The 27,019-nt window shown below is 36.7% G+C and overlaps 1 protein-coding gene across 4 annotated transcripts in view; it reads right to left on the reverse strand.

The window, feature by feature from the left end:
- LOC146001742 (uncharacterized) overlaps nt 1–27,019 on the reverse strand; it is a 95,523-nt gene that overhangs the window by 53,744 nt on the left and 14,760 nt on the right. For 2 of the 4 annotated variants that reach the window (XM_083139449.1, XM_083139448.1), the window contains exons 2-3: nt 21,072–21,514; nt 1,362–2,898 (exon numbers count right to left, since the gene is read on the reverse strand). In XM_083139449.1, coding sequence (XP_082995575.1) covers nt 1,833–2,898; nt 21,072–21,484 — 1,479 coding nt within the window. In that variant the 5' untranslated portion in view covers nt 21,485–21,514 and the 3' untranslated portion in view covers nt 1,362–1,832. Of the gene's footprint in view, nt 1–1,361; nt 2,899–21,071; nt 21,515–27,019 lie in introns of those variants that run through there. The other 2 variants (XM_083139450.1, XM_083139451.1) reach the window with 1 other exon arrangement.

Raw genomic sequence — 27,019 nt, forward strand, 5'->3', positions numbered from 1 at the left:
AGTGCAACGAATCAACGACCATAATTATCATCTTTAATTACACGTCGATTGATCATTCACTGGTTTGAACATAAGAACAAAACTTGAGAAATATTCTACCAAAAGAAAGGTTACGTAAATATCAACCCATTAACATTTGATCCTTGATTAGTTTTTGTTTGCCAGATAAAATCCCAATAGGTAGCATCAATTAACATCAATTAATTGATTCATAACGTTCTACCATGATAAGTATTTCTGAATGAACAACCATTAAGAGTATTAATAAGTCAATTTAGTAAATGTAAGTTGGTATGTGCATGATTGCCTTGCAAACACGAATTGTGTTCTTGTTGTAGTATTAGCTTGTTTGTTGAATATTTAGTGCCAAATATTGTGATTATGAAATTTGACCTTGCTGGTCAAGTTCCGATTAATGTTACAAGAAATATGCATGTATTGCATGCACCGTGTGATAGGATATAATGTACAAATGAAAACACTATCGTTAATGCATGTTGCTGCTTTAGCCTTTTGAAATTACGTTGTTATTGAAGAATGTTGGATTTATGTAATGGTGGAGTGACAAAACTATAATAAAAGTCACATTTGTTGTTATTCTTGGTCTATTCTTGAGAATTATTAATAGGTAAAACAAATTAGCAGTCTTGTCACACTGACTCTACAGCACGGTAGAAGATTTAAGGTACTAACCGTACTATGCAAAAGGGTATTGATTCCTTGATAAAGCGAATGCACGTTGCGTCTAATTAAAATTGGTTGCTTTTTAGCTAATTAAAATTGGTTGCTTTTTAGGTATGTGTATAAATGCATGCAAGCGTGCATGAGGAACCTCCACTTGTATGCACACACATTGTGGCATTCATTTGAACCTATCATACATTACAATTGTTGGATGGACATATTTAGCAGAGGAGAACCATTACATGAACATTCATTTGTTTTTTGTAAATTAAAATTAATGGACGCTTAAATGTATGTGATCCATTCGCACCAATGATTTGAAAGGGCTTTGCATTGTCGCTGCTCACATGGTGATTCATGCATCTGCTTCGCGTATGTGTAGTAAGGACCTTGCAAATATTTAAGTTTGTGCATGCTTGCCTAGGTTTTATAAAATTTTGTTGTGTTATTGACTGTTACCATCTTCCGCACTACTTCCAAATTAATCCTTTTGCTTGGTGTCAATAACCAAACCAAAGGCATGTGTCACAGTATGTATGTATGTATATTTATGTGAGTGTGTGGTGGGTAGGGTGAATTTTGTACCCCCCAAATGAAAAACATTCCTGCGCCACTGCTCACAACCGACATTTTATATTCTCTTCCACATCTGGTCAGTCATATAGTGCCTCCCCCCCTCCTTATTCATCACAACTATATTTCCAAATTGAGAGAATTCATAAAACATGATTAGACAAATTATTCACTATTTAAAAAAAAAGCACCGGTTGCAAAATATATTTTGAACAAGGTGCTTATGACTCAATATGCCTAATATCAACTAAATTCACTGACTTTTAAAGCTTGGCCAGATTTTCTGGGTACCTGGAAACACTGTTGCATATATCTACATGATCTGTTGCATGATGGACTCAGAAAATCTTCAATTCTTGAATGTTTTATGAGAACATTTTGCACGAAAATTATTTGCTACATCTTTAACACACATAGGAGTTACCTTAAATCCTTACTAATATCTACCTTCTGTGCAGATGATTCTTTACACATTTAACACACAAACGGCTTCTCAAAACTATGAAATGTTGAATGTTCACAAAGATGCACCAACTATGTAAATTATTTGTCGGTGTTGAACAAAGAAACGGTGCCTATTCAATATGAATTCTTGAATGTCTAATAAGACCATACTTATTTGTAAAAGACTTCTTACATGTTGAACACACAAAAGGCTTTACAGTACTATGAATTTTTGAATGTTCTTTAAGATATCTCAACTCTCGGAATGACTTGCCGCATGTTGAGCACATATAGGGTTTCTCTCCACTATGAATTCTTGAATGTCTTACAAAATATTCCTTGGATGTAAATGCTTTGTTACACTTTGAACACATGTAGGATTTCTCTCCACTATGTATTTTTGAATGTCTTATAAGAGCTTGCTGGAATGTAAATGATTTGTTACACGTTGAACACATGTAGGGTTTCTCTCCACTATGAATTCTTGAATGTGTTATAAGAACTTCCTTGGATGTAAATGCTTTGTTACACGTTGAACACCTGTATGGCTTCTCTCCACTATGAATTCTTGAATGTCTTATAAGAACTTCCTTGGATATAAATGCTTTGTTACACATTGAACACATGTAGGGTTTCTCTCCACTATGAATTTTTGAATGTCTTATAAGAGCTTGCTGAAATATAAATGATTTGTTACATGTTGCACACACACATGGCTTCTCACCAGTATGAATTCTTAAATGTCTTATAAGATATTCCTTGGATATAAATGATTTGTTACATGTTGAACACACATATGGCTTCTCTCCAGTATGTATTCTTAAATGTTTTCTAAGATATGCATTCTGTGCAAATGATTTGTTACAAGTTGAACACACATAGGACTTCTCCCCAGCATGAATTTTTAAATGTCTTCTAAGAGCTTTTTTCTTTGCAAATGATTTCTTACACCTCGTACAAATAAAAGACTTTTCAAAACTATGAGTTGTTGAAAGTTCTTTAAGATGTGCCAACTCTGTGATTGATTCATTTGATGTTGAACAAATTGGATGGATTCTTGAATGTCTTCTAAGAGCTTCCTTCTGAGCAAATGATTTGTTACAAGATGAACGAACAAAATACTTTTCTGAATACATATCAATATCCGTGCATTCTTCTTGAAAGTCACTTCTAATCAAAGTGTGGTACAGTGGTAACCTAAAAGAAGATATAAGTCATTTCAGGCAAATTATCGACCGTATATTTCAGAAAAAGTGCAGTGCTTTCACTAAGATTTACATAACAACATTCCATCAGCTTCTCAATAAATATTGCCTAATACCAAGTATGACACAACAAAGACCTATCAACCATTACTGTTTAGTAAAAATGCTCTGCGAGACACAAAATAGTTTCAAGTATTAAGATATACTTAAAAATCTGCCATATTTTCCGAAAGAAAAGGTGCTCTTTCAGAAGACAATGTTAATATTTTATTAATAACATCTTCAGCATTATGTTCAGATCAGGACTGTGGAAATGACAATGACAGGGTGGTATTTAGATTATTCAATTATGTTACTCTTGTACACATGGCTTTTGCACTGAAAACTGTTTGTATTTTCTGATTATCTGTGTTCTTCGTTTTGCTCCAATGGGATAGGGCTTTTCAGTAATTGGAATTAAAGAAAGGTAAAATATCCAGTGTTTTTACAAGGAACTAATTCAAAAGAACATTTTGTGACATAATTATTCAGGTTTACCTTTCTTCAAGTCACGTGGTGGAGGGTTTCTCTTTTTTCAAAGTTGCATCTTACCCATCGTCTTTGTGTGAATAGTTTTGGTACATGAGTAATAGTTATGTGCTGCGTAAATGTTGCAGGTATTTATAAAGAAGGATTATTGACATTACGTCCGTATAAAACATGTTAATAAATGCTGACTCAGTAACTGTGATCTTACCAAAGAACATCGGGAGTTCTATAGTCGCGGTCAGTGCATAAGTGTTCCTGGTGTGGCAATATATGAAACTGTTCCAATCATAATTCATGCTCACTGTTGTGATAACACAGGGCCGCATGGGTTCTGTTGTTTTTATAATTTTGGGTGTTTTACATGCATTTGAACTTGCTGATGCTGAAACTGGCATTAGTTTTCTCACATCACGCAAGAATTTTTTACAATTCACGATTTTTATATGTGGGTTGTGGTATGCACGTTTCAGTGCAATTGAAGTGATTGTCGCTAGATGTCGCTGGTACGTTTCAAAATTATTCAACAAGTAATAAAGACGAACAAGCTTTAAATACAGAGAAGTTTTGTTTTATTTAAATTAATTAATATGTTTCTTGCCTAAATGATAAAAATAATACTATGTAAAACATTGATATATCATTTGAAATTAATTTTATATGTAACTCTCAAAAGTCCTAATTTGCATGGTGTGGCCATGGCATCTCGCGGTTGTCTGAATAGCCCAGATATGTTTTGCTACATCTGCGGTGAATGTGTTCCCCGGGTACAGAGACAGGAAATTACAGATTTTGTAAGAAGAGCATATTACGCATACTTTAAAATTAAACTAGGAGATCAAGATAAATCGTGGGCCCCACACAAGGTATGTAGATCATGTGTGGAATTTTTACGAAACTGGAGCATGGGAAAGCGGCCATCTATGCCATTTGCAATACCCATGGTGTGGAGGGAGCCTCAGGATCACAGCAATGATTGTTACTTCTGTTCCTGTGAAATTGTAGGTCGAAATATTAGAAACAAGAAGAGGATAGTGTATCCCAATATTTCCTCTGCAATGAGACCTGTGTTGCACGGTCCAGACTTGCCTGTACCGACACCTCCATCAAGTCTTGAGTGTGTAAGTGATCCTGGTTCACTAAGTGATTCAGTGGAAGGAAGTGAAATGGAAGATGACATTTATGACCCCCTCACGGATCTCGTGACCCTGTACCGTTCACTCAAAGAAAAACTCAATGATTTAGTTAGAGACCTAAATTTATCTAAAGAATCAGCTGAGCTTCTTGGTTCCAGACTTAACGAAAAGAACTTGCTGGCTTGTGGAACAACATTTTCCTGGTACAGACACCGAGAAAAAGAGTTTGTGCCTTATTTCTCGAAACAAGATTTTCTCGTGTTTTGTTGTGATGTGTCCGGTTTGCTGACTAAGTTAAATTTTCCTTGTCTTTGAACTGATTGGAGGCTATTCATTGACTCGAATAAAACAAGTTTAAAATTTGTTCTGTTATATAATGGAATATGTCATATTGCTCATTCTGTGTCACTAAAAGAAACCTACAGCAATATGCAACTTGTTCTTAATAAAATTAAATATGTATTCTTGGTTGGTGTGTGGGGATCTTAAAGTTTTGAGCATTTTACTTGGACTACAATGTGGATATATGAAAATGCCATGTTACATCTGTGAGTGGGATAGTAGGGCACGATATTACCACTGGGAAAGAAAAAAATGGCCAATACGGAAAACGTTGAACCCGGGTTCAAAGAACATCGTACAACAACATTTAGTCAGTCCTGAGAAAGTTGTACTTCCTCCTCTTCATATCAAATTAGGGCTGATTAAACAATTTGTGAAGGCACTTAACAAGGAAGGACAATGTTTCCAGTTCATATGCAACAAATTTCCATCCCTATTATACGGCAAAGTGAAAGAAGATGTTTTTGTTGGACCAGACATTACGAAATTAACGAATGAAAAAGACTTCGAGGAAACAATGACTGTAGCTGAAAGAGATGCTTGGTTAGCATTTAAAAGTGTAGTGTTGAATTTCTTAGGGAACCACAAAAGTCCTCATTACAGAGAAGTTGTTGAGAATATGTTACTTAAATTTCAAGAACTGGGTTGCAACATGAATCTCAAATTACATTTTTTTCATTCACACCTTGATAACTATCCACAAAATCTCCGTGAATTAAGTGAGGAACAAGGCGAACGGTTTCATCAGGACATGAGGGATATGGAGAAAAGGTATTAAGGACATTGGAGTGTTAGCATGATGGCTGACTACTGTTGGGCATTGTACAGAGAAACGCCAGAAGAAAATCACAAGAAAGTTAGGAAAGCTTACAGAAGAAAGCGTGCTAAACAGAACTAAAAAATATGTATTGTGTATTGATTTTCTTGTGTGTATATTATATACTGCTATATGTAGTTTTCTATATTATATGGGTCCTTTGTGTCTGTCTATATTCATTTTAAAATAAACATGTTGATGCGTTTAGTGTGATGAGTACTTATTCTGATTGAAGAAAAGAAAAATTATAATAAAACAGTATGCAATATTGGACAAAACCCAAATTTTGAAATTTGATTTGTAAGAAAACCTTGCGTGATAGAGAAAAACGAATTTCATATTCGTGATCAGCATGGCACAAATAATAAAGTTCACCTATTAAACAAAAAACAACATTAAATTGAATTTAATTTGCGGCCCTATGTAATCTAAAGGTGGCATAAAATTACAATAAATTTCTAAATTTTTAAATACGAAGAGTGGGCCCTATTATGTGTTCTTCATGTATTGTAAGGCAGTGGGTTTACAACAAACTTAAGCCATTAATGTTGGTCTCCCAGTAGCACAATGTGAACATTTATCTTACTCTGATTTTGCACTACACTTTACAGTAAATTTTTCATGAATACCAGATGGTCACAATTTAAGTTGCCCTACTCAGACTCATTATACAGACATCGGTACAGAGGTTATGGGGACCATGGGGAAGCGAATGATGATGAAATATATAGTTGAAATTTTCACTGCCAGGTCAAAATGAGGCACCAGAATAACAACAATAATTAGGGCATGCAAAACTTTACCTTTAGTTTGATAGTACAGAAGTGTTCAATATGCACTCTGTCAATGCGAATGGCCTATTGGAAGCATAAGAACACACAATCAATGATTCAACAGCAGAACATTGTTAACCATGCGCCCAATTTCAGTGCCACATTTCAACATGGTGCACAACATTTCAACAATCTTCTTCGCCAGCATACCCTACCTATGGTCTCCAATGATTACAAAATATAGCTTTCTTTCCTTCAACCATAATTTCATTGTTTAAGCCTTAGAAGCTAGGCTTGTTTATGCAATAAGGCCTGAACGCCAAGCATGTTTTCAGCAAGAAGTTTAAAATCCACAGTTTTAAATATAAAATATTATTTCGGTAGCTACTAATGCTGGAGTTACAAATTATGGCTCTTTTTTCTCAGTAGAGTCTAGACAAGCCTATGACAATAAATTTCGAATTTAATTTACCAAATAGAAGAAGATGAAGAAAGTTTAAAAAATGTATTTATTTATATGAAATTTGAACTTCGTCAGAACCCTGCGTAGGCAATGCCAGGATGTTGAGGGTTCCAAATGGTACATGAGTATTGCCTGAAATGTGTTCCGTTCTCGTGGGAAAAATTGCAAACTTGCTGCTGATAATTTTGGAGAAAGAAATATTCCAATGTAAAGGTGTCATATTTTCGGAGGAAAATCCCCCCCCCCCCCATATAGTCTGATTGAAATATTTTACTAGCTGGTATTAACATACATTACATCTCGCATGACACTCAAAACCTGTATCTCCAAACATCCCAAAGTCAGAAACTGCTTGTGACATGACTGTCATGGCAGGCATCTAAGGTTTAATTAGAGACTGTAAAACTACAACACATACTCTTTCTTCGTAGTAAACTGAACACTCGAACAGAGATCACACACCAGCCGCAAATCTGTAATGCATATGGGGATCATCTTTTGAGCACCCAGTCTGGAAATATTTTTCTTGCCATAAATTGAAAGCTCAGGAACGTGACAGCACACAGGGTACATTTCTTAATGGTGTAGTTTTAAAAATTGTTGTAATATTTTTTTTGTAGATACATCCAATGCCACCATTAAAGTAGTTAACATTGTCAGTCCTTAGTCTATATAATAATAAGGGAATATATACATATGTTCTGAGGCTATAAAACATGCATCTTGTCTAAGGAAGGTAAAAATATCAAGAGTTGCACTTTTACAGTTACCAGAAATTTTGAACGATTGGTCTCACATTGCATTTGACAAAATTCAGTTTTCCTGTTTGAAGATCAACACAGATGGATTTTTACTCTCTTGTGACAGCTTTCAACTATGCTGACTAGGCTATATTTTCGTAGATTAAGAAACACAAGGCTCAGAAATATTAGGGCATTACTCAAGCTTCAAGTTTTTAATAAAATCAAGTAGCACAGTGCATTGTTTAGGATGGGTGAGGATAAGTCAACTACATTGTGACAATGACATTTGAAGGAAATTAAATGTTTTAAGCTGAAATTCATATATCAACCTGGTACATCCAGTGAAGGATTTAGTTTTGTATTTTAGTGATATCACTTAAATTATACCAACCTGGTGGATGAGGAAACAATTCTTGCATATGTGAGGTAGCTCCAAATGATAGGAAGACTTTTTAGGGACTTATACCGGGTGTACACAAATGAATATCGGAGTTTTAAATGTGTATATTTTCTATGCTATACACATTACAAATATGAACCATATATGAAATGAAAGAGTAACTCACCAAGTTTTGATTCTATGCATGGCCAAAATTTGTTTCCTAACTCTGCCGCTTGGTGGAGCCATTTATAAAGATGGAGTCTCCCGAGTGTAAGTCTTCTTGTGTGTTGGAACTCGCGAGGTCTAATTCAGTTGTTACAGTTCAACGGGCGTATCGGCGAAGATTTGAACGTGACCCCTAACCCATCTGTATGTTATGTGAATTCACTTTTCCACTTATAAGGGGGGTGGGGGGTGGGGGTGGTGAAGATAAAATAAAAAGTTTCTTGTGTGTACTTTGGTCATACACTTAGATGAAATGTGGATTCATCGCTGAAAATCACACGACTAAGAAAATCATCATCTTCGTGATTAAGAATTTGTGTGCAGAAGTTCCTACGAGCCAAATGATCTGCAGGACTAGGGTCTGTAACAGCTGCTTTCCACCTTCTCGCCTGATACATGCGGCCATCCGGAACTTTTACCTTTACACAAGCATCCTGTCCATGAATGGTCACACTTATAAAATATAGAGAGGAAATGGCACCCTCATTTCCTGTCCTGTGCGTACTAGTTTCTCAACTATATTACATATTAATTCTGCTTAAAAGTAGCATCACTAATTCACAGTTCATCATTCATCTTCATTGCCCCATGTAACTCAGAAGTTAGAAAAGCAATATTACATGAGAATGATTAACGCTACAATAAAACTGAACACACCATCATGTTTCTCAGGAAATTCTACACCATTTTTGATGTCTCATGACCACCATTACATGTAAGGGGAAAATATTGACTAAAAGATGGTGGCCATCTTGGTAGCTGGTCCTAGACAGTTTTCTCCCTGATCTCACCATTTGCCTTTTAGAGGAGCTTGTGGGTCCACGGATCAAAATTAGAATATTGAGCACACTGTCATATTTCGTATCAAATTCAAGATCATTTTAATGTCACATGACCACCTTCCCATTTAACAAGATAACAACAAATAATAACCTGTGGTGCAACAGCCCGTGAGGGCCAGGGCCTACCTAGCAACTGCCAGCCTCACTCCCACCTGCTGAGGTGGGAGATCATCCAACCAGTTATGGGGTGACGTGTGGTCAACATGACGAACCCCAAGTCATCCTAGGTTTTCATTCATAGATACCCGAATACCCAATTTCCTCACAATGGTGGGTGGCCACCGATTCCATTGACAGGCAGGAATCTTAGGAGAAAAGTTGTTACGCTTCCCCCAGGACAGTCAAATTTGCACGTGTATAATAGCCGGAGCCCAAAGCATGATGCTTTAGACTGCATGGCCACGGTGCGGGACTTTTAAGAAAATAAGGCGACTCCAAAATGGCAGGTATCTTGGTAGCGTGGCATAGATAGTTTCCCCCTCACCATATTACAGGACATTGGATTTGTGTAGGTCAGCTTGATGGTCTCATATTGGGATGGTTCCACACTTTTAGTTCAGCCTGCCAGTAGTTTTCTTTAATTTCTTTCATTGTCACTCCATGTTAACAGTTCTTGGAAATCTATAATATGAGTGTTCTTAAATGAAGTCACCATTAACGTACTTCATAAATTAGCACATATTTTATGCATAAGCCATTAAATAAACCCAAACTTTTATTCATAACATATTAAAACATAGTTAAAAGATTGACCCTGCATTAGGCATGTAATTTTCTGCAAACACACTTAGGCACATGGGTGACACCTGCCATTCAAACCTTTAACTATCTTTACACTATGAACTATACTGCATTCATAATTCACGATATGTGCGACTTACTCACTTTATATATATTAATTCGTATTTTCAATAAATTTAAAATACAAAACTTTGTTACTTACGTGAAATGAGAATCTATTTTGTTCAACGACGTTTTGGAAACAACTGTTTCCTTCTTCAGGTTCTTTGCTCGGCTATCCGAAATATACCATAGCCTCGTCAAATCATGTCATTCGTCAGGGAAAAGGAAATTGTACAAATTTTACCTTTACCAAATTTGTACTGTTTCCTTTTCCCTGATGAATGACACGATTTGATTAAGCTATGGTATATTTCGGATAGCCAAGAAAAGAACTTGAAGAAGGAAACAGTTGTTTCCGAAACGTCGTTGCACAAAATACAAAGGCTGTTGCACAGAAGGTGAGACTAATTCCTGTATAGAAAAACAGCAACCTCCGTTGGCTAGCAAATGTACTAGGATGAAAATTTGGTTCATTAGCTGCCGATTGAGACCAAAATGAGCACAACAGGTCAAAAAGTCGTGACTGTGTAACAGTTAAAAGAAGCATGTACATGGACCCCTCCAAGAATCATTAAAATGAAACAAAAAAAAGTACAAACCACAAAATTTTTATTCAGAATCAGCCATATCGAGTAAACGTACATCTTTTTCAAAATAGGCACCATTGACAGCAAAGCAAGCATCCATACGCTCCTGCCACTTTGTGAATGTCTTTGAAAATTCGTCGTCAGGTAGCGAACTGAAGAAAACTTGCACTGCGGTGATCACTTCTTTGTTAGTCATGAAATGATGACTACGTAAAGCGGCCTTTAAAAGTAGAAATAGCCAAAAGTTGCAGGGTGGAAGGTCCAGGCTGTATGCTGGATACGGGAAAATATCTATATTTCTCTTCGTCGCGTAATCCTGAAAAGCCCGCACGATATGCAACCGTCTCTTTAATCACGGACGGCCTTTGTCCAGGATGCGGAAGCAAAGTGCCTTATTTGCGTCCAGGATGCGGAAGCAAAGCACCTGATTTGCGCCCATCCTCGAACAACTTGTGCCATCGGTACACTGTGGCTCTACTCAGTCTGTCTTGATCGGCATATGCTTGTTGAAACATTGCATATGTTTCCGCAGCACTTTTCCCTAAGTGCCAACAAAATTTTATGGCATGTCACTGTTCATCTTGAATACTCATCGCGAAAACCTGGAGAGGTAAACAAAACACGTTCCACGTAAATCAACACAGCTGCTCACTAACGTGGTTTCGCAACATGTGACAACTTGCTATGGAAACAGAATGAGTCATCTTACACGACGCGACTAGTGCCGAAACCATAGGCAGTGTTGTCAAGCCAGGAAAGAATCTGTCTCACCTTCTCTGCGACAGCCTTTGTAGATACTCATTTCAAGTATGTAACAAAGTTTTGCATTTTTAATTTATTGAAAATACGAAGTAATATGAACTATACTGCACATGCACACTGATCGTTCCCTCTTTGTTTTTGTTTTTCAAGCTCAACTTTGAGCTTGAAGTAATAATATAAAGTTAACATCATCCTTTGGTGAAAGTTGTCACCCACATGCCTAAATATGTAATAAGCGACAAAGTAAAATGTTTACTTCGGTCATATGGTAACTTTCATGTTTACTTTCATCAGTACAGGATGGCCACTCTAGGACCATGATAAAGTTCAAGTATAATTCCCGGTTCTCAAGATAAACTTTCTAAAAATTCAAGGATACAATCAGATATATTACTGCCTCTTACCACCCCCACATACCAACACAAATATATTAACAATATAAAGAGTGTGATTCCAATGTATCCAAAAATTCTATGATATAGGTATTTAAAATATTTAATTTAAGGTGCAGAGTTTACATCTGCCATTTCACATACTGAGACTCGAAATACATCTATAAAACAAGTCACAAATGTTGCAGGATATATAAGGTGGTTATAATTAAAGTGACGGAGTTCAGAGTGGTACAGCACGGGCTGTAATGAGAGTAGCAGTCTGAAACTTCGTAGATATGCTAATGAAGCAATGCGCTCGCGAATTATGAAAAAAAAAATAGTTACAATTCTCGCCACCAGGGTAAAAAATGGCGCTGTAAGCAGTCAAAACGTGGAATTTTTCGTAACTCTGACGTCAAAGTCGGTGACATTGCCTAACCATTGTGTGAGCTCCCTGGTTGTCGTTGGTGACGCTTGTTGCTTTTTCCTTTAGTAATGTTCATGTAATTCGAATAGTGAAATTGTAGCCATATTTTATTACAAAGAGTATTGTTTTCTGCGATTTATAGTGTTTTTCCTGTAACTATACCAAGTTTTGACTGCTTACAGCGCCATTTTTTACCCTGGTGGCGATAATTGTAACTATTTTTTTTTTTTTTCATAATTCGCGAGCGCATTGCTTCATTAGCATATCTACGAAGTTTCAGACTGCTACTCTCATTACAGCCCGTGCTGTACCACTCTGAACACCGTCACTTTAATTATAACCACCTGGTACTAATCTATCTTGCAATAATCTTCTATCTGTCGGATAGATTGTTCTGCAAAGGAAACTAACAAAGTAAACAGATTGAGGGAATTTTGTTTTATTTTCCATGCAGCTTTTTTTCCTTCCTCAATAAAAATGATAGCTAAACTGTGAACAACTTCCCTCAGGATATTTAATTCTATGTATAAATACAATGAGATTTGGATTAATAAAAGTTGCTATTTTTCACGTCTACGGAGAAAAATTCATGCAGAATCCCAGCAGCAATATTTCATGCAGAATACCTGGAATTTGCGAGTAGCCACCCAGTTACGTGGGTGAATCATATACAAACGGGAATTTATTTCTTACTTGCAGGGAAAGTGTGGTGGAGTCCTATGGCCTTGAGGTGATGATAGTGGGTGTATCTGGAGTCTGTTACTTCCCTGGAGTCCTTGTCAACTTGTAACATCAGTCAGTAGCACGATGAGTGAGCAGGAGGTACACCCGTCCATTGCACAATGCATTATTATAAAATTTCTTACAAACGAAGGGATAAAACCAAGTGAAATTTTGACCGGACTTCGAGCACAGTTTGGCGAGTCCACCCTTTCAAAGACCAGTGTGTATGAATGGCACAACATGTTTTTTGGAGGACAGGAAACTGTGGAAAATAAAAGACATCAATGGCAGCCAAGGAAAAGCATCACTCAAGAAAACATTCAGGCTGTTCAGGACTTGACTGAAGGTGATCGTCGCTTCGCAGTCAGTGAAATTTCATCTGCAGTGGGCATAAGTTATGGTACTGCTCACACGATCATTCATGAGAACTTGGGCTATAGAAAAATCGCTTCGAGATGGGTCTCACGCCTCCTCACTGAGGAGCAGAAAAAGGTTCGACTGAAAATCTCTCAAAGGGACCTGGTTTGTTATGAGAGAGAAGGGGATGAATTTTTGCACCGTCTTGTCACCTGTGATGAAACTTGGGTCCACCACTACACACCAGAGTCAAAACAGGCCAGCAAGGAGTGGCAGAAAAAAGAAGAGGCTGGGCCAGTCAAGGCCAAAAGCCACGCATCAGCTGGGAAGATTCTTGCCACAGTTTTTGGGGATTTCACAGGTGTCATTTTTATTGATTATCTTCATGAAAGAAGAACAGTAAATGATGCTTACTATTGTCAACTCCTGGAAAGTGTTAAGGCTGCTTATCGGACCAAACGACGTGGTACACCCATCACAAGTGTTTTGCTGCTTCATGACAACGCCAGACCTCACACAGCTGGTGCAACACGTGACAAACTAGACGAAATTCATTGGACACCACTTGAACATCCTCCATATAGTCCAGACTTATCCCCTTGTGATTATCACTTGTTTGTACCCCTGAAAGAAGCACTCGCAGGTAAGCGTTTTTAGGATGATGCAGAAGCGGAAGAGTTTGTGTGCAACTGGCTGCACACACGACCGAGAACTTTCTGGGACAAAGGGATTGCCAAACTCCCTATCCGCTGGCAAAAGTGCATTTCAGTTCAAGGGAGCTATGTAGAAAAGTAATTACTTTGTTTTGTATTTGTATTTTGTTTCAATAAATTATGAAAAATAAATTCCCGTTTATATTTGATTCACCCTAGTGCATACATCCCTACATGTCCTCCCCTTCCTCACTAATTCCTCACTATTATATGACATCTAAATTTGCTGCATGCAATTGGCTTTAACTTAGTAATATTATGTTGCTTAGAAGTGCAACAGAACCATACAGCTGAGCTTAGAACAAAGACAAAGAAAGAATGTTCAGCTACACAAAAGCACTGATGTGCAGTATACTTCAGTGTTGCAATCTCGCAATGAATATCAATGGGTGACACTGGTCACCCATCCACGTGCCTATGGAGAGTTAATGGAAAATAGAGAGGTTCAAAATACTGCCATTGGCTAGATATTAAAATGTGCAATTTCATGTTGTTTGCAGCATGAAACACCCATTGTTGGTGTGAAATTATTTATTACAACAGTGAGAAAAACTTCTTTTTTAATCTGCACACTTTGCTTGGCTTTAAAAAAGAGCAACAAAGCTACTATTGCATGTTGAAATACTTTTTTTTTTACACTCCTGTAATAAAAAGTCGGGAGCAGCATATACAGGGTGTCATTTTAATGGTGGCCACGGACCACAGAAACGTATAGAGGACATCAAAACAAACCACTTTTCTCAGGAACACTTCTCTGCCCCTTTTCAGCACTACAGTCGTTCAAAGAAAGCCCATTTTGCCACCTGAATGATGGCAACCCAGCACAACATTTGATCGCAATTCTGATGTCATTTCCTGTCGTGAGGCGTTGCATGCAAGGGTTGCCAGGAACACACATATTCTTTGAAAAGTGGCATAGCTACAACTAACCACATTATGTAACTTAAAACAAAGTGAGAAAATGCATAACCCAACAGGAAGTCAACCAATGATACGAAAAATTGTAGAAATTAGGAAGTGGTAATATCGGATTTTGTCTCTCAGACTACATGTCAAATATTTGCAAATCGTGCTGTCAATCTGACATCTACAGTTTAGTCTATCCACTTCGTCCATCTGATACTAGTTGTCTGTGACACACTGAACAGTTGACAAAATAAAAATGAAAGAATTCAAAATTCCAAAGGTAAGTTACACGTAATGTAATGCATATTCACGGCATTATTCGGCAAGGGGCAAAAATGGTTGAAAATAAGTAGTAGTAAAACAAGCTCTCCAACGATTATGCTTTTCTTGGCGATAAGCATGTAATAGTTTGCAACTGTGAACATGGCAGTATATTTGCTGCTGATTCACCATTAGGCTGTTACTGTGATTGTATGTGTTTTAGCCATAATGTAACGGATACTTCCGTTATCAGCACCACAATACCACAATGCATGTATCAGGACACAAAACTGTAGATATCAACCTTGCAACGAGATTTGCAAATATTTTACATGTAGCTGGGCAAAAACAGCTAAATGTAAACTGCAAGTCCAATAAACTTTGTTGTTGATGATGATTATATTTGATATCTAGGTTGAGACGAAATCCGATATTGCCACTTCATTTTGAATACGTTGTTTTTCTATCATTTTTCGATAGTTGGTTCACTTCCCCTTTCCTTATTGTCATGCCATAAAGTTTGTAAGGTAGTCAGTCATACCTCAGGTATGCATATATTTGTAATATCTAGGGGCAAGCATATTTTATTTTTGACGAAAACACAGAATGCGAAATAACACATTGTAATGTTGATTGATTGATTTGCTTTATTTTACTGCGCTTCTTGTGCAACTTTTGGCTAATTTGCGAAGATGGGGATGAGTGATGATATGATGAAATTGATGAATGGACACTCACAAACACCCATGACCAGGCCAGGATTTGAATGAACAATAACCTTTGCATCAGAAAAAGGAATAGGCACTGACTTGACATGTCGCCCTGAGCGAGGTTGGTCAGCAAGTGACAATTCGCCAGTCCTGAAGTGGGAAAACCACTCGTAAACTTGTGTCTTCCCCAGAGCAACTTCCTTGTAAGTTGTATGAATCATTATAAATGTTTCCCCAGGAATTTTCCCTAACAGTAAACAGAATTTCACAGCCAGACATTGTTCGAACTTTTCACCCATCCCAAAATTCGACGAACAAGCGAGAGATGCTTAACAAAACAATTTACAATGTAGCATCACAACTTCACTCGACAACGTTGGTTGACAAGACTAATCGAGAAGAGCAAAAGGCATCTAGTGGCAGAAGCATGTACTACAATGGGCCTGTCCACCAGAGAACAATTCCAGTTTCTTTTGGGTCCCCCCACGTACAACTAAATATTCAAGCTGAAAAAAACATGACCATAGTCAGGGAACGGATTTATATGTAGTGAAAATGTACCACATATGTAAATACATATTTAGTTATTTCACCAAAATGTGGAGTTAAATATGGACTTAAAATTGTAAAAATTTACCTTTTTAACAATATAAGACATTCCGTATGCAACTCTTGAGTTTTAAAACAATTGATTGTGGTTCTCCCAGCATTGTAATTATTACCATGACTAACTTGAAGAGAAACGAAAAGCGAATCCCGTTGAACCCTCATTCTCTATTGTGGACAACAATTGTAAACAAACAGGAATTTCAAGTATTTTACAATAGCAAAGCAAACCAGTTTGGAGGTGTAAAATTGGATGTTCGGATGACATAAAACTGGTAATTAACACAATTGGAAGGTAAAAAAGGTTGTAAAATTTCATTTGCTTAATGTTGCTTCGGACTTTGTCAGCTATTCGCAAGAAATTCACCCAACTCTCGGTCACAACAGGAACAAATGTTCTAAAATATAGAAATAATGTTTAAAAATAACTAAAATATGTAACACACAAGCAAAAGAAGTTTCGAGACTAGCTCTGTTTACAAGAAAGTACTTTATTTATCTACGTTTACACACTATCACCTTCAAAATAGTCACCTTGTACAGCAATACAGCGCTCCCAGCGTTTCTGCCACTGCTGGAACATTACCTTCTCAATCTGAAAGCCTGATGGCTTGCTCCGGTCACGTGACTAAACGTCATCAACTGGAGGCGAGATAGCTGCCATGTTTGATTTGCTTCTTCGGAATCAATGTTGGACCTTTTTAGTGAATATGGAATTGTAATGCAAATTTAAGAACTGTAATCGAGTTTACATGACGTGTAAATATGCTTAAATGTGGAAGAGGTATGGTGTATAAGTCTTGTGTACTCAATTGCAGAGGCAATTACAATGAAAAAGGTAAGAGTAACATTCACATTTCTTCAAGATGTTGTTAAAAATGAGAAATTTTTAGGGCAATTCCATGTGATTCAGTCACTACGAAAATATACAAGTAACAAATGTATTATACTAAAAAATAAATAATAGTAATAGTTCATGATGTAAACATTTCATGTGTCCGAAATAGGCATCAAATATACTCGTAAATGTGGTCAACATGTCAACATTTTTGTTAGAATTATCAAATAATTTACCCTGAATTACAAACGTTGGTTAATATTACGTCTACCAAAGCAATTTGTTAGTGTAAATTTTATGCAAGCATTCGATAAATTATTCATATTATTTACACAAATTTTCAGTTTCAAAATGTGCTTAATGAAAGAAAGCTATACAACGGGGCAAAGTTGATACATGTGTACATTTATTCTTATTTTATCCCGCTTTATGCTTCTTTATGCTAATCGGAGGCTAATGGAAGATATGTTGTACATTTAAATACAAGGGTGCGATGTGTAACAAGAACGTCGATGAAATGTTCGTGTGTAAAACTATCCTAGAATATATATGTTACTTATGTTTCAAATACAAATGTTTTCACACAGAAAGCATTTTGTTACCTAGCTATGTTAATATGAACTACAAATGTATTAAATTTTTAAAACTGTTTCATATGAACTGCTTTTTATTTTTTGTCTTTGTGAAGCTTCAATGTTCGTAACTTTGATTATTAAATCAGTGATAATGTTTATTGTTTCATAATTTATTAACATTCTTCACGATTTTTCTAACGGAATGTAAAAAACAGTGTAACGAAATATTCCAAATTTTTATTTCCCAAGTGAACGTTAAAATGGAAATATTAATCTGCTTTTTTTCTCAATGAAACTCTTAAGTTATTGTCACAAATCTTACTAACGACAATGAAAAGATTAAATTTGTTTATTATCTTTCGTTCAATAAAGTCAATAGGATCGAAATTACAATGTGACAAATTATTTACGTTTAGTCTTTATACACAGAAATGTAACATTGCCCTTGTACCAATTTCTTTCGCTTTTGCTGCAAGAATATAGAAATTAAGGTTTTGTATTGAGATTGTATAGCTACACAGAATATCTGCATTATCTGGTTGATTAATTTTGGGTAAACTTAAAGACAATTTAATTGATTAGGTAACTTGGAAAGTTTACGGTCAACCTAACATGTTTTTTATTTAATCAATTGATTTTACATACAAAAGTTCATACAAAAGCGGTTACGAGTTTTACTGTAGCTGACCAATATTCCCGATAACATTTTTCAAAGATATACAATGTTTAAATATTTCCGACAGGAAGTTTCTAACGGTTTTCAACTCTTTCTTTGTGCTATGGTAGGAATTTTTGTGGTGGCCATAGTGACTTCGTCAATGCAAATTTTGGTGTAAATATTCAATATTATACATTTTTCTTCTAACTATATTCGTCGGGAGGGTAAATATCAAAATTTAACTTCATAAGAGAAATAAATATACCTTAATTATCAACGGTAAAATTACGTCAAGGAGTTTACAGCGTTAAGACGATCGCCTCCAGATGATGACGTCTTGACTAAGCGCTGTGGCCTGAACCTCAAGATGGTCTTGGCTGGAATGCATCTTGGAAGTCTTCTTTTTCAAAGCGTGTCAAGCATCTTCTGCGATTCGTGCTGGATCTCCGCAATGGTGTCAAAACGGAGACCTTTCAGCTGGATCTTCAGCTTTGGGAAGATGGCGAAGTACGCAAGAGCCAAATCTGGCGAGTAGGGTGGGTGCAGAAGTGCGATCATCTTGTTTCTGGTGAGAAACTCACGTGTGAGGAGAGCAGTGACAGGGTGCATTGTCGTCGTGGATCAGCCAGTTTTTCGCATGCCACAGATCCGGTCGCTTTCGTTGAATGTCCTCTCTCAGATGCCTTAAAACCTGGCAGTAGAACTCGCTATAGACGGTCTGGCCCCTGGGGACGAATTCATGATGCACAATGCCGCAAATGTTGAAAAAGACTATGAGCATGAACTTGGTCGAGCTGCGGACCTGCCTCACCTTTTTCAGTCATGGAGATGATGGGCTCGCTCTTCCACTTTGAAGACTGTTGCTTTGTCTCAGTGTCGTACCAGTAATGATCCTCGACATGAAGGATGGGTTATCCACGGCACGCTGACGGAGTTCTTGGCAGACTTGGATGCAGTGTTCCTTCTGCTCCTGGGTCTGCAGCCTGGGGATGAACTTGGCAGAAACACGGCGCATGTTCAAATCACACGTGAGGATTGCCTGCACTGTTCCGTATGACACACCGAAAATGGCAGCAATGTTGTGGATTGTTCTCTGACGATCCGCATGCACAAGTTGCAGAATGGTTTCGACATTTTCGGGTGTTGTGCTCGTTGAAGGTCATCCTGATCTCTCGTCGTCTTCCAGTGATGTTCTTCTACTCTTGAAGCACGCGTGCCACTCAAAACACCTTGCACGACTCATTTCAGCATCGCTGTACACTTGCCGAATCATGTCAAGCGTTTCTGTGGCAGATTCACACAGAATTTCACGTTCGCTCGTTGTTCTAAGTTGCTGTCCATGATGAAATCGCACACAGCTCACAATGTACACAGGAATATGTGTCTTGGCACACTGACTTATGAAGGTTAGTGCTCCCTGTGCCTGTGCGTGCAGCCTTGCGCTGCCATCTGTTGGCATGTTACAGGACTAGTCTTGAAACGTTTTGATACCAACTCGTATGTACAAATATTGAAAATAAAAACTGAAATTTTGGAGTCTACATGCCATGATGTGCAAAGATAATACAAAACAGAACTGATTTCAGCTTCATACATAAATATGTACTTACATATAAATCCATTACCTGGTCATAGTACAGGGTGGCCAAAATTAAAGTTACCCAACTCAGAGGATTCTGGAGCCCATTAGAAGCAACAGATTGCCCTGAAACTTGGTATAGAGGCTATGGAGACCATGGAGAAGCAAATGCTGACAAGAAAAAAAAATGTTTAAAATTTTACCACCAGGTTGAAATGTAGCACTGAAATCCGAACATCGTCCTAAAAAACCTTTTGTCTGATCATTGATCAGCCTTAGGCTTCCAAAGGACATTCATACAGAGAGGGTGCATATTGAACACTGCTGTACCAATTAACTATAACTAACTACTAACTCCCTAGCAGCAAAAAAAAAGCTTTCTATCTGTCCCTATCCTAGACAAGATCAATCCAACCATTTTCATCTTTACAGATTTCCTTTAGGTCCATCTCAATGTTATCCCTCCACCTTCATCTTTGCCTTCTTACAGGTCTCTTGCCAACAGGTTTCACAACAAGAATGCTATAAATTCTCCTTTCCTCTCCCATTTGTGACACAATCCCTGCCCACCTAAGTCTTGATTTCATTATTCTAATAATATCTGCAATTCTCCACTTACCTGTCTCCACATTCCTTTTACATCCAAATATTTTCCTAAGGATATGATCTTCAAATACTCTTAATCTATGTTCCTCTTTTAATGTAAGGGGCCAACATAAACTCAAATTACTGCTGCTGTTACATTGCTTTAACCAAGCTCCATTGGGCTCTTGAGTAGGGGAAATTTCATTTTAAGCAGTACATTTGCACCTAGTGGTGAAAATTTGAACTTTTATTGTCATTAGTCACGTCCCCATGGTTTTCGTCATAGCCACTACACCAAGTTACAGTTCCACCTATTGCTTAGAATGGGCTCCAGAGGGCTCTGAGTGGGTTAATTGTGAGTTAATTGTGACCACCCTCACTTTCATTCAATTGAAAATACTTCATGCACTCACCTTTCTGTCGCTGAAGCAGGGCCTTCATCTTCAATTGTCACTTCACTCTTTTTTACATCTTCAGGTTCTACATTAACACTTTCAGTCTCAATATTTTTTAATTCAACAGCACTAAACTGTGTGAAGTTATCACTCGGATCCAAACATTTACTATCCTCCTGTAAAAACTCACTCGTCCCCGGACAAGAGTTCAAGTATATGTGAACGGAGCTGTTTTCACTTTTCAATTCGGTTTTCACTTTTCCCTCCTTGGACTCTGATTTAACGACTGATGATGACGACGCTGGCTCCAAAGTGTTTTCAGCTGACTCTTCGTGATAAGGAAGAGGTTTGGGTTCACTATCCACTGAGTAACTCATGATGCCAGGCTCTACCTTCACTTGTGGGAAAGAAGAGTGATCATCGAACTCCATTTGTGTTGATGAGGATGAGGCACTCGAAATCTGCAAAAGACATTTTACACATGAACATCAGATTGCGCTAAAATGGAAAATGAGAAAATATATAGAGCATGACTGCTTTATATGTAACTTAGTTCTGCGTAACTCTGATATATACATTTTTGTCATTTCAAAAATACAAGACGACTTTGAAATACGAAACAGGATAGGCAGCTATGGTGCCGGTTGGTCTCCAAGTTGCGAAAAAGATTAGTGAGGCGGGGCAGTGTCACAGAGAAGGCAAGGAGAGGCAGCATGAAATCAGAGGAGTAAGATTTGCTGCAGGTGTTCAGAACATGAGTAGAAGGAGTTGATTGTTTCTGCGGACAATCTGTTGATTGGTTGAGAGTGTACTTAACTTATGCTCCAAACAGGTGACTAGTCTTGTTTGAGAAAATGTTTTTCTACCTAACATAGTTCCTTAGTTATAATAAAAAACTATTATATTTGCTTCTACTTAAAGTAGTTCATTAGATATGAAAAAACTGACTATTTGGTTAGTAATAAAGAAAATAGGCACTACTTTTAACACACCCTATCTTTTATCCTCATTCGTTGTGAGTTATTGTATAAAAGAAAATAGACACTACTTTTAATACACCCTTTTATCCCCATTTGCTGTGAGTCAACGTAGGAAAAAATGTAAATGACTTTTGGGACATACTGTTTGGTCTGACGTATTAATCACCTAGATGCACATGTATTGATCTAGTCTGGAATTTTCCTGCAAATATCTTGTTTGTGACAACTAAGTGGCTTTGTATATTATCTTTTAGTTTTCCCCCTACATATCATTAGTATATTTTTCTCCTATCTGCGTGATTTTTATTACTTAGTGGGAATGAATGCATGAACTTTTTGTGTTCAAGGTTGTTGTTAATGGTCTGAGGTATTTGGTCTGAGATATGAATCACCTGTGCGTGCCTGCTGGTTCAAGGTTGGACATTAACGTTTCCATTTGCAGACTAAAAGCCAGGCTTCATAATATTATTGAAAGGAACTTTGCCATATTTTTCCCTCTTTCTATTTTCCTTTAACTGGAAAAGTCTGGGACTTAGAATATTTTCACCCAGCAGAATACTGTTGTATAATAACCAGAGCTAGAAATTTTAGGTGCAAACATTTGCCAATAAAGGTGCAAAAAAGGTGCCAATTTTTGTACAAAAAAGGTGCTAATTTTCAGATGTAAAATTTATTGTGAGCAGTACATACATATATGATTCAACTTGTCTGGATAAACACATAGAGTATTCTCTGGTTTTAAATCGTTTAATATAACTAAGCAAAGAAAATTCTCTGATACATTAGAAAGTGACATAAAGGAAAACATGCTTCTTCTTACTTGATTAGAATTAGTCATCTAGAAAACTGTTAAAATAGATTACATTCAAAATTTCTATGTTCTTCTGAGTGAGGCTACATCTGCGGTCACTAAGTTGAAAAAGAAAAGTTCAACGTCAACAGACACAAGTGGTGCGTATTTTGTTTTCAACTGGTAATCCACATCCTTGTTGGTTGCGACTTCTTGAACATCAGGGGTTTTGGCTAAACTTTGTTCTAACTTCTCTCTCCCGACCCCTTGCAGCTCTCGTTGCACATCCATCAAAACAGCCGACTGTGCTTCCTTTTCAGGACACTGCTCCTCCAGTTTTGTGATTGCAGTAGTAAGGAAAGAGAAGTCATGTACAATATAGAGTTCATCTTGCAATTCCTGTTTAAGTGCAAGTTTTTTGGCTTTTTCTACAGCTGAGGAATCACTAGGCAAAGCATCTAAAAATTTCGATATTGTATGGAAATGACTGCAAATAAACACTGCAGCTTTTAACCATGTACCCCATCTAGTGAGGATGGGAGAGGGTGAAAGTGGAAGTTTCGTAATTTCTACATACTTCTGTATTCTAGGAGCCTTTTTCAGTATTTTCTTAATGCTAGAAACAAATTCTTTAACATATGTATATTTATCTTTAAGAGCTTCACAAACTCGATGCAAAGCATGAACAATGCAGGTCACATGTTTTAAGTTAGGATACATATTCTTCAGATTAGAAGATGCTTGGTTTGTAAGAACTAACCACATGATCATATTTTACGCCCTCGGCCACAATACAAAACATGCATCATTGAAACTTTGCATTACACTTGCATTATCTGTTTTGTCGAGAAAATAAGTTTTTAAAAGCATGGTTTTCATTTGATGTCCATTGAGAGGTCTACTAAAATGTTCAAAACTTACCTGTTTTGCCTATCTGTGGTTTCATCTAATATGAAATAGACTGGATGGTCAGCTACTACTTGTCTGATCTGCGAGATTTTAGCTTCATAAAGAGGTTGAAGGTAAGATTTCCTTAAGGTGCTCTCATCTGGAACTGACTTCCCAGTATATTTTTGCAAATATGATTGATTTCATGACAGGACTGTTAAGTTTCGCTATAAATGTCCTTGCTGTCTCACTGAAAAATTCATTTGTATTTCTGGAACTCGAAGATGCAAGCGCCTCACCAATGAATTGCTGTTGCTTCCCACCTTTACCATATCGTAGTTCTTTATTCCTGACGTGCTTCCCACTTTGTAGATGCTGCACAACCCGAGTGCGTTGGTGTTTGTCATCAACAGCAATAGAAATATCACACACATCACACCTCATAACAGATCCGTCACTTTGAATGCAGTCACCGCTAAACTGTTTAACAATGTCCTGCAGTTTCCCAACATTTACTTTATGTTTTGGCATGGTGAACAAGCAAATCAGATGCATTGATCAGTCGATCACAGACTGCAGTTACCTTGCTTGCTGAGACAGAAGGAAACGAAAACAAAACAGCTTTCCTACAACAATTCGTAAACAATACAGCATATGACAAAAAGAGCACAACTTCTAGCAATTGTAACGCGTCATTGTTGGCACTGTTTAAAGTCTGCGTGCTTACTATATTAACATCCAAGAACTGAAGAAAACCGATTCATTTTTGTGCGGTAAACAAGAATCGCGTGCCAAGAAGCCGTGCCTCGAATGTAGGTGGGGTTAAACAGCGTGCAAGTTGTATTAAAAAAAATGATAAAGATGCAAAATGGGCAAAAAGGTGCAAAAGGTTCTGAGATTGTGAAAAGGTGGAAAAGATTCTGAGATTGTGAAAAAGGTGCAATCGAAACACCATGAGTAGAGTTCAATAGGTGCTTATTTTGGGGATGAGTCACTTTTTTACCCATTTTCACACAAAAAAATTTAAGGTGCAGCACCTAAAAGTCCTAGCTCTGATAATAACAGATACATTGTACTGTTAATCTGAACATTATTATTTTGTCTTCTTTGAGAGAGACTGAAACTTAGAATATTTTTACCCAGCTGAAACACCACAAGTGTTGGATATTAAAAAGGATACATTTTTACTGGCAAAGCTTTGTGATAATGCTATCTAAAGGCAATTCACATATTTTAGTCTTCTCCTCTGAGAGATTCTGGGAAACTTAGAATATTTTTACCCAGCAGTAACAGAAGTTGCATTATTATTTGGTCTCCTCTGAGAAATTCTGGGAACTTAGAATATTTTCTCCCAGCTGAAACACCATGAGTGTATATTACTAGAAACATTGTATATCTGGTTTCAGAGAAAACTAAAGTAAAATATTCTCTTAAGATAAAACTGTTGAATACCAAATTCAAGATTGGTGTTTAACATTTCCATTTCCAATCTAAAAAGCAAGCTTTGTGATAATACTATTCAAAGGCATTTTCCATATTTCTCCTCCGAGAGATTCTGGGAAACTTAGAATATTTTTACCCAGCAGTAAAAGAAGTTGCATTGTTATTTGGTCTCCTCTGAGAGACATTAAGAACTTAGAATATTTTTACTCAACAGAATATTACAAGTATATATTACCAAAAATATTGTATACCTGGTTTCTCATAAGATAAAACTGTTAAATACTAGGTTTCTTAACATTTAACAAGAGTTAAATTAATACAAGTGTTGCCTAGTAAATTAGAGGACTTTCTAACATGATTTATTTGCAACACACTACTATTTTAGGTGGTCTCGAAATCTATTACATACTATTCTGATTAAATATAGTGTGTTCAAATTACTTGAAGAGCTGGTGTACAAAATCTTAGTCATTCTAGAAGCTCTAAAACTCAATATTGCCAAGATTGGTCTGTATGATCTCTCTCTATATATAAATACTAGTACCCAGCAAAATCTATGTAATAACTAATACCCTAAATAATTTACTATTCTTGATACACTTAAGCAAAGATTAGTTTCTATTCAATTTGTTAAATAATTTGTTAAAGTATTTGTACCAAATATATTATCTCCAAGTGAGATTGAAATATTGACACCCTCTAGAGTTGTAATACTACCAGAAAAAATTACATATAAATACCAAATAAAACAATGGTAAATCCTACTTGTAAAACTGAGTGCCATATTTGTGGTAAATTCATGTCTACAGCAAATTTGTCAAACCACTTGGCAACATGCAATGGCCAACTCAAAAATTCTATATTACCAACCCAACCCTGTTCAAATTGTAGAACTGTTATTAGCATACCCCATATGAATAGACATAAGAATATGAGTTGCAAATCTCAATCATCAACCAGCCAGACCAATCCTAAAAAAAGACAAGCAGATATAGGTCCAACTGATGGTCCTGAACCAAAACAAACAAAGTAGATTTTTGGCTACACCTAGTGTTACAGCTTTTGGTGGTCTTTTAAATCAGAGCCACACTGTGATATCAACAATTTCTTGAATAACATAAAATCATTAACAATAAAATTCCTGAGAAATAAACTTAAAAATAAATATATCAAGTTTAATACTACTCTATCCTCTGAATATGAGAAACCTGATGAAACACGTCATACATTTTGCCATTGTTCCAAGACACTGACTCTATATTTGAGTGATATAGATAATTTGGAACAAATCTATGCCCAGCTTATGGACACATTACTCATACACACAAAAAAAAAATGAGGCTAAAGGATCTGGATGGAAATTATGTGGGACTCAACATAAATTAGAATTGAAAATAAGTAAATTCTCACCCTTTTCTACTTCTACTTATGCCCATCTTCCAGTGAATATTCAAAATAAGAAAGCAGTGATCAATATAAAAAATAAAAATAACAAGTGTTTTCTATGGTGTGTCTTAGCAAAACTTTACCCAGTTGATAGGAAATACAATCCAGAGCTAGTTCATTATATGAAGTATGAGACAGAGTATAAACATATTATGTCAAATATCCAGTATCCTGTTGCTATATCTGATATAACAAAATTTGAAAAACAGGCAAAAGAACTCTTAGCACACAATGTGTATGCCTATACAGAGAATAATTTTGTATATCCTCTCAGAATAAGCACCAGCAATAATGATAATGATTTGATCATTGATTTGTTACTTATTTCAGATAACAAGAATTTCCATTACTGTCTAATTCGTAATCTCTCTCGTTTGGTTAAAAGTCAAATAACTAAATATCCTGGGAAAATCAAAATT

This window comes from Lepisma saccharinum, chromosome 17 (assembly GCF_977018435.1).
Source record: "Lepisma saccharinum chromosome 17, izLepSacc3.1, whole genome shotgun sequence".
NCBI lineage: Eukaryota > Metazoa > Arthropoda > Insecta > Zygentoma > Lepismatidae > Lepisma > Lepisma saccharinum.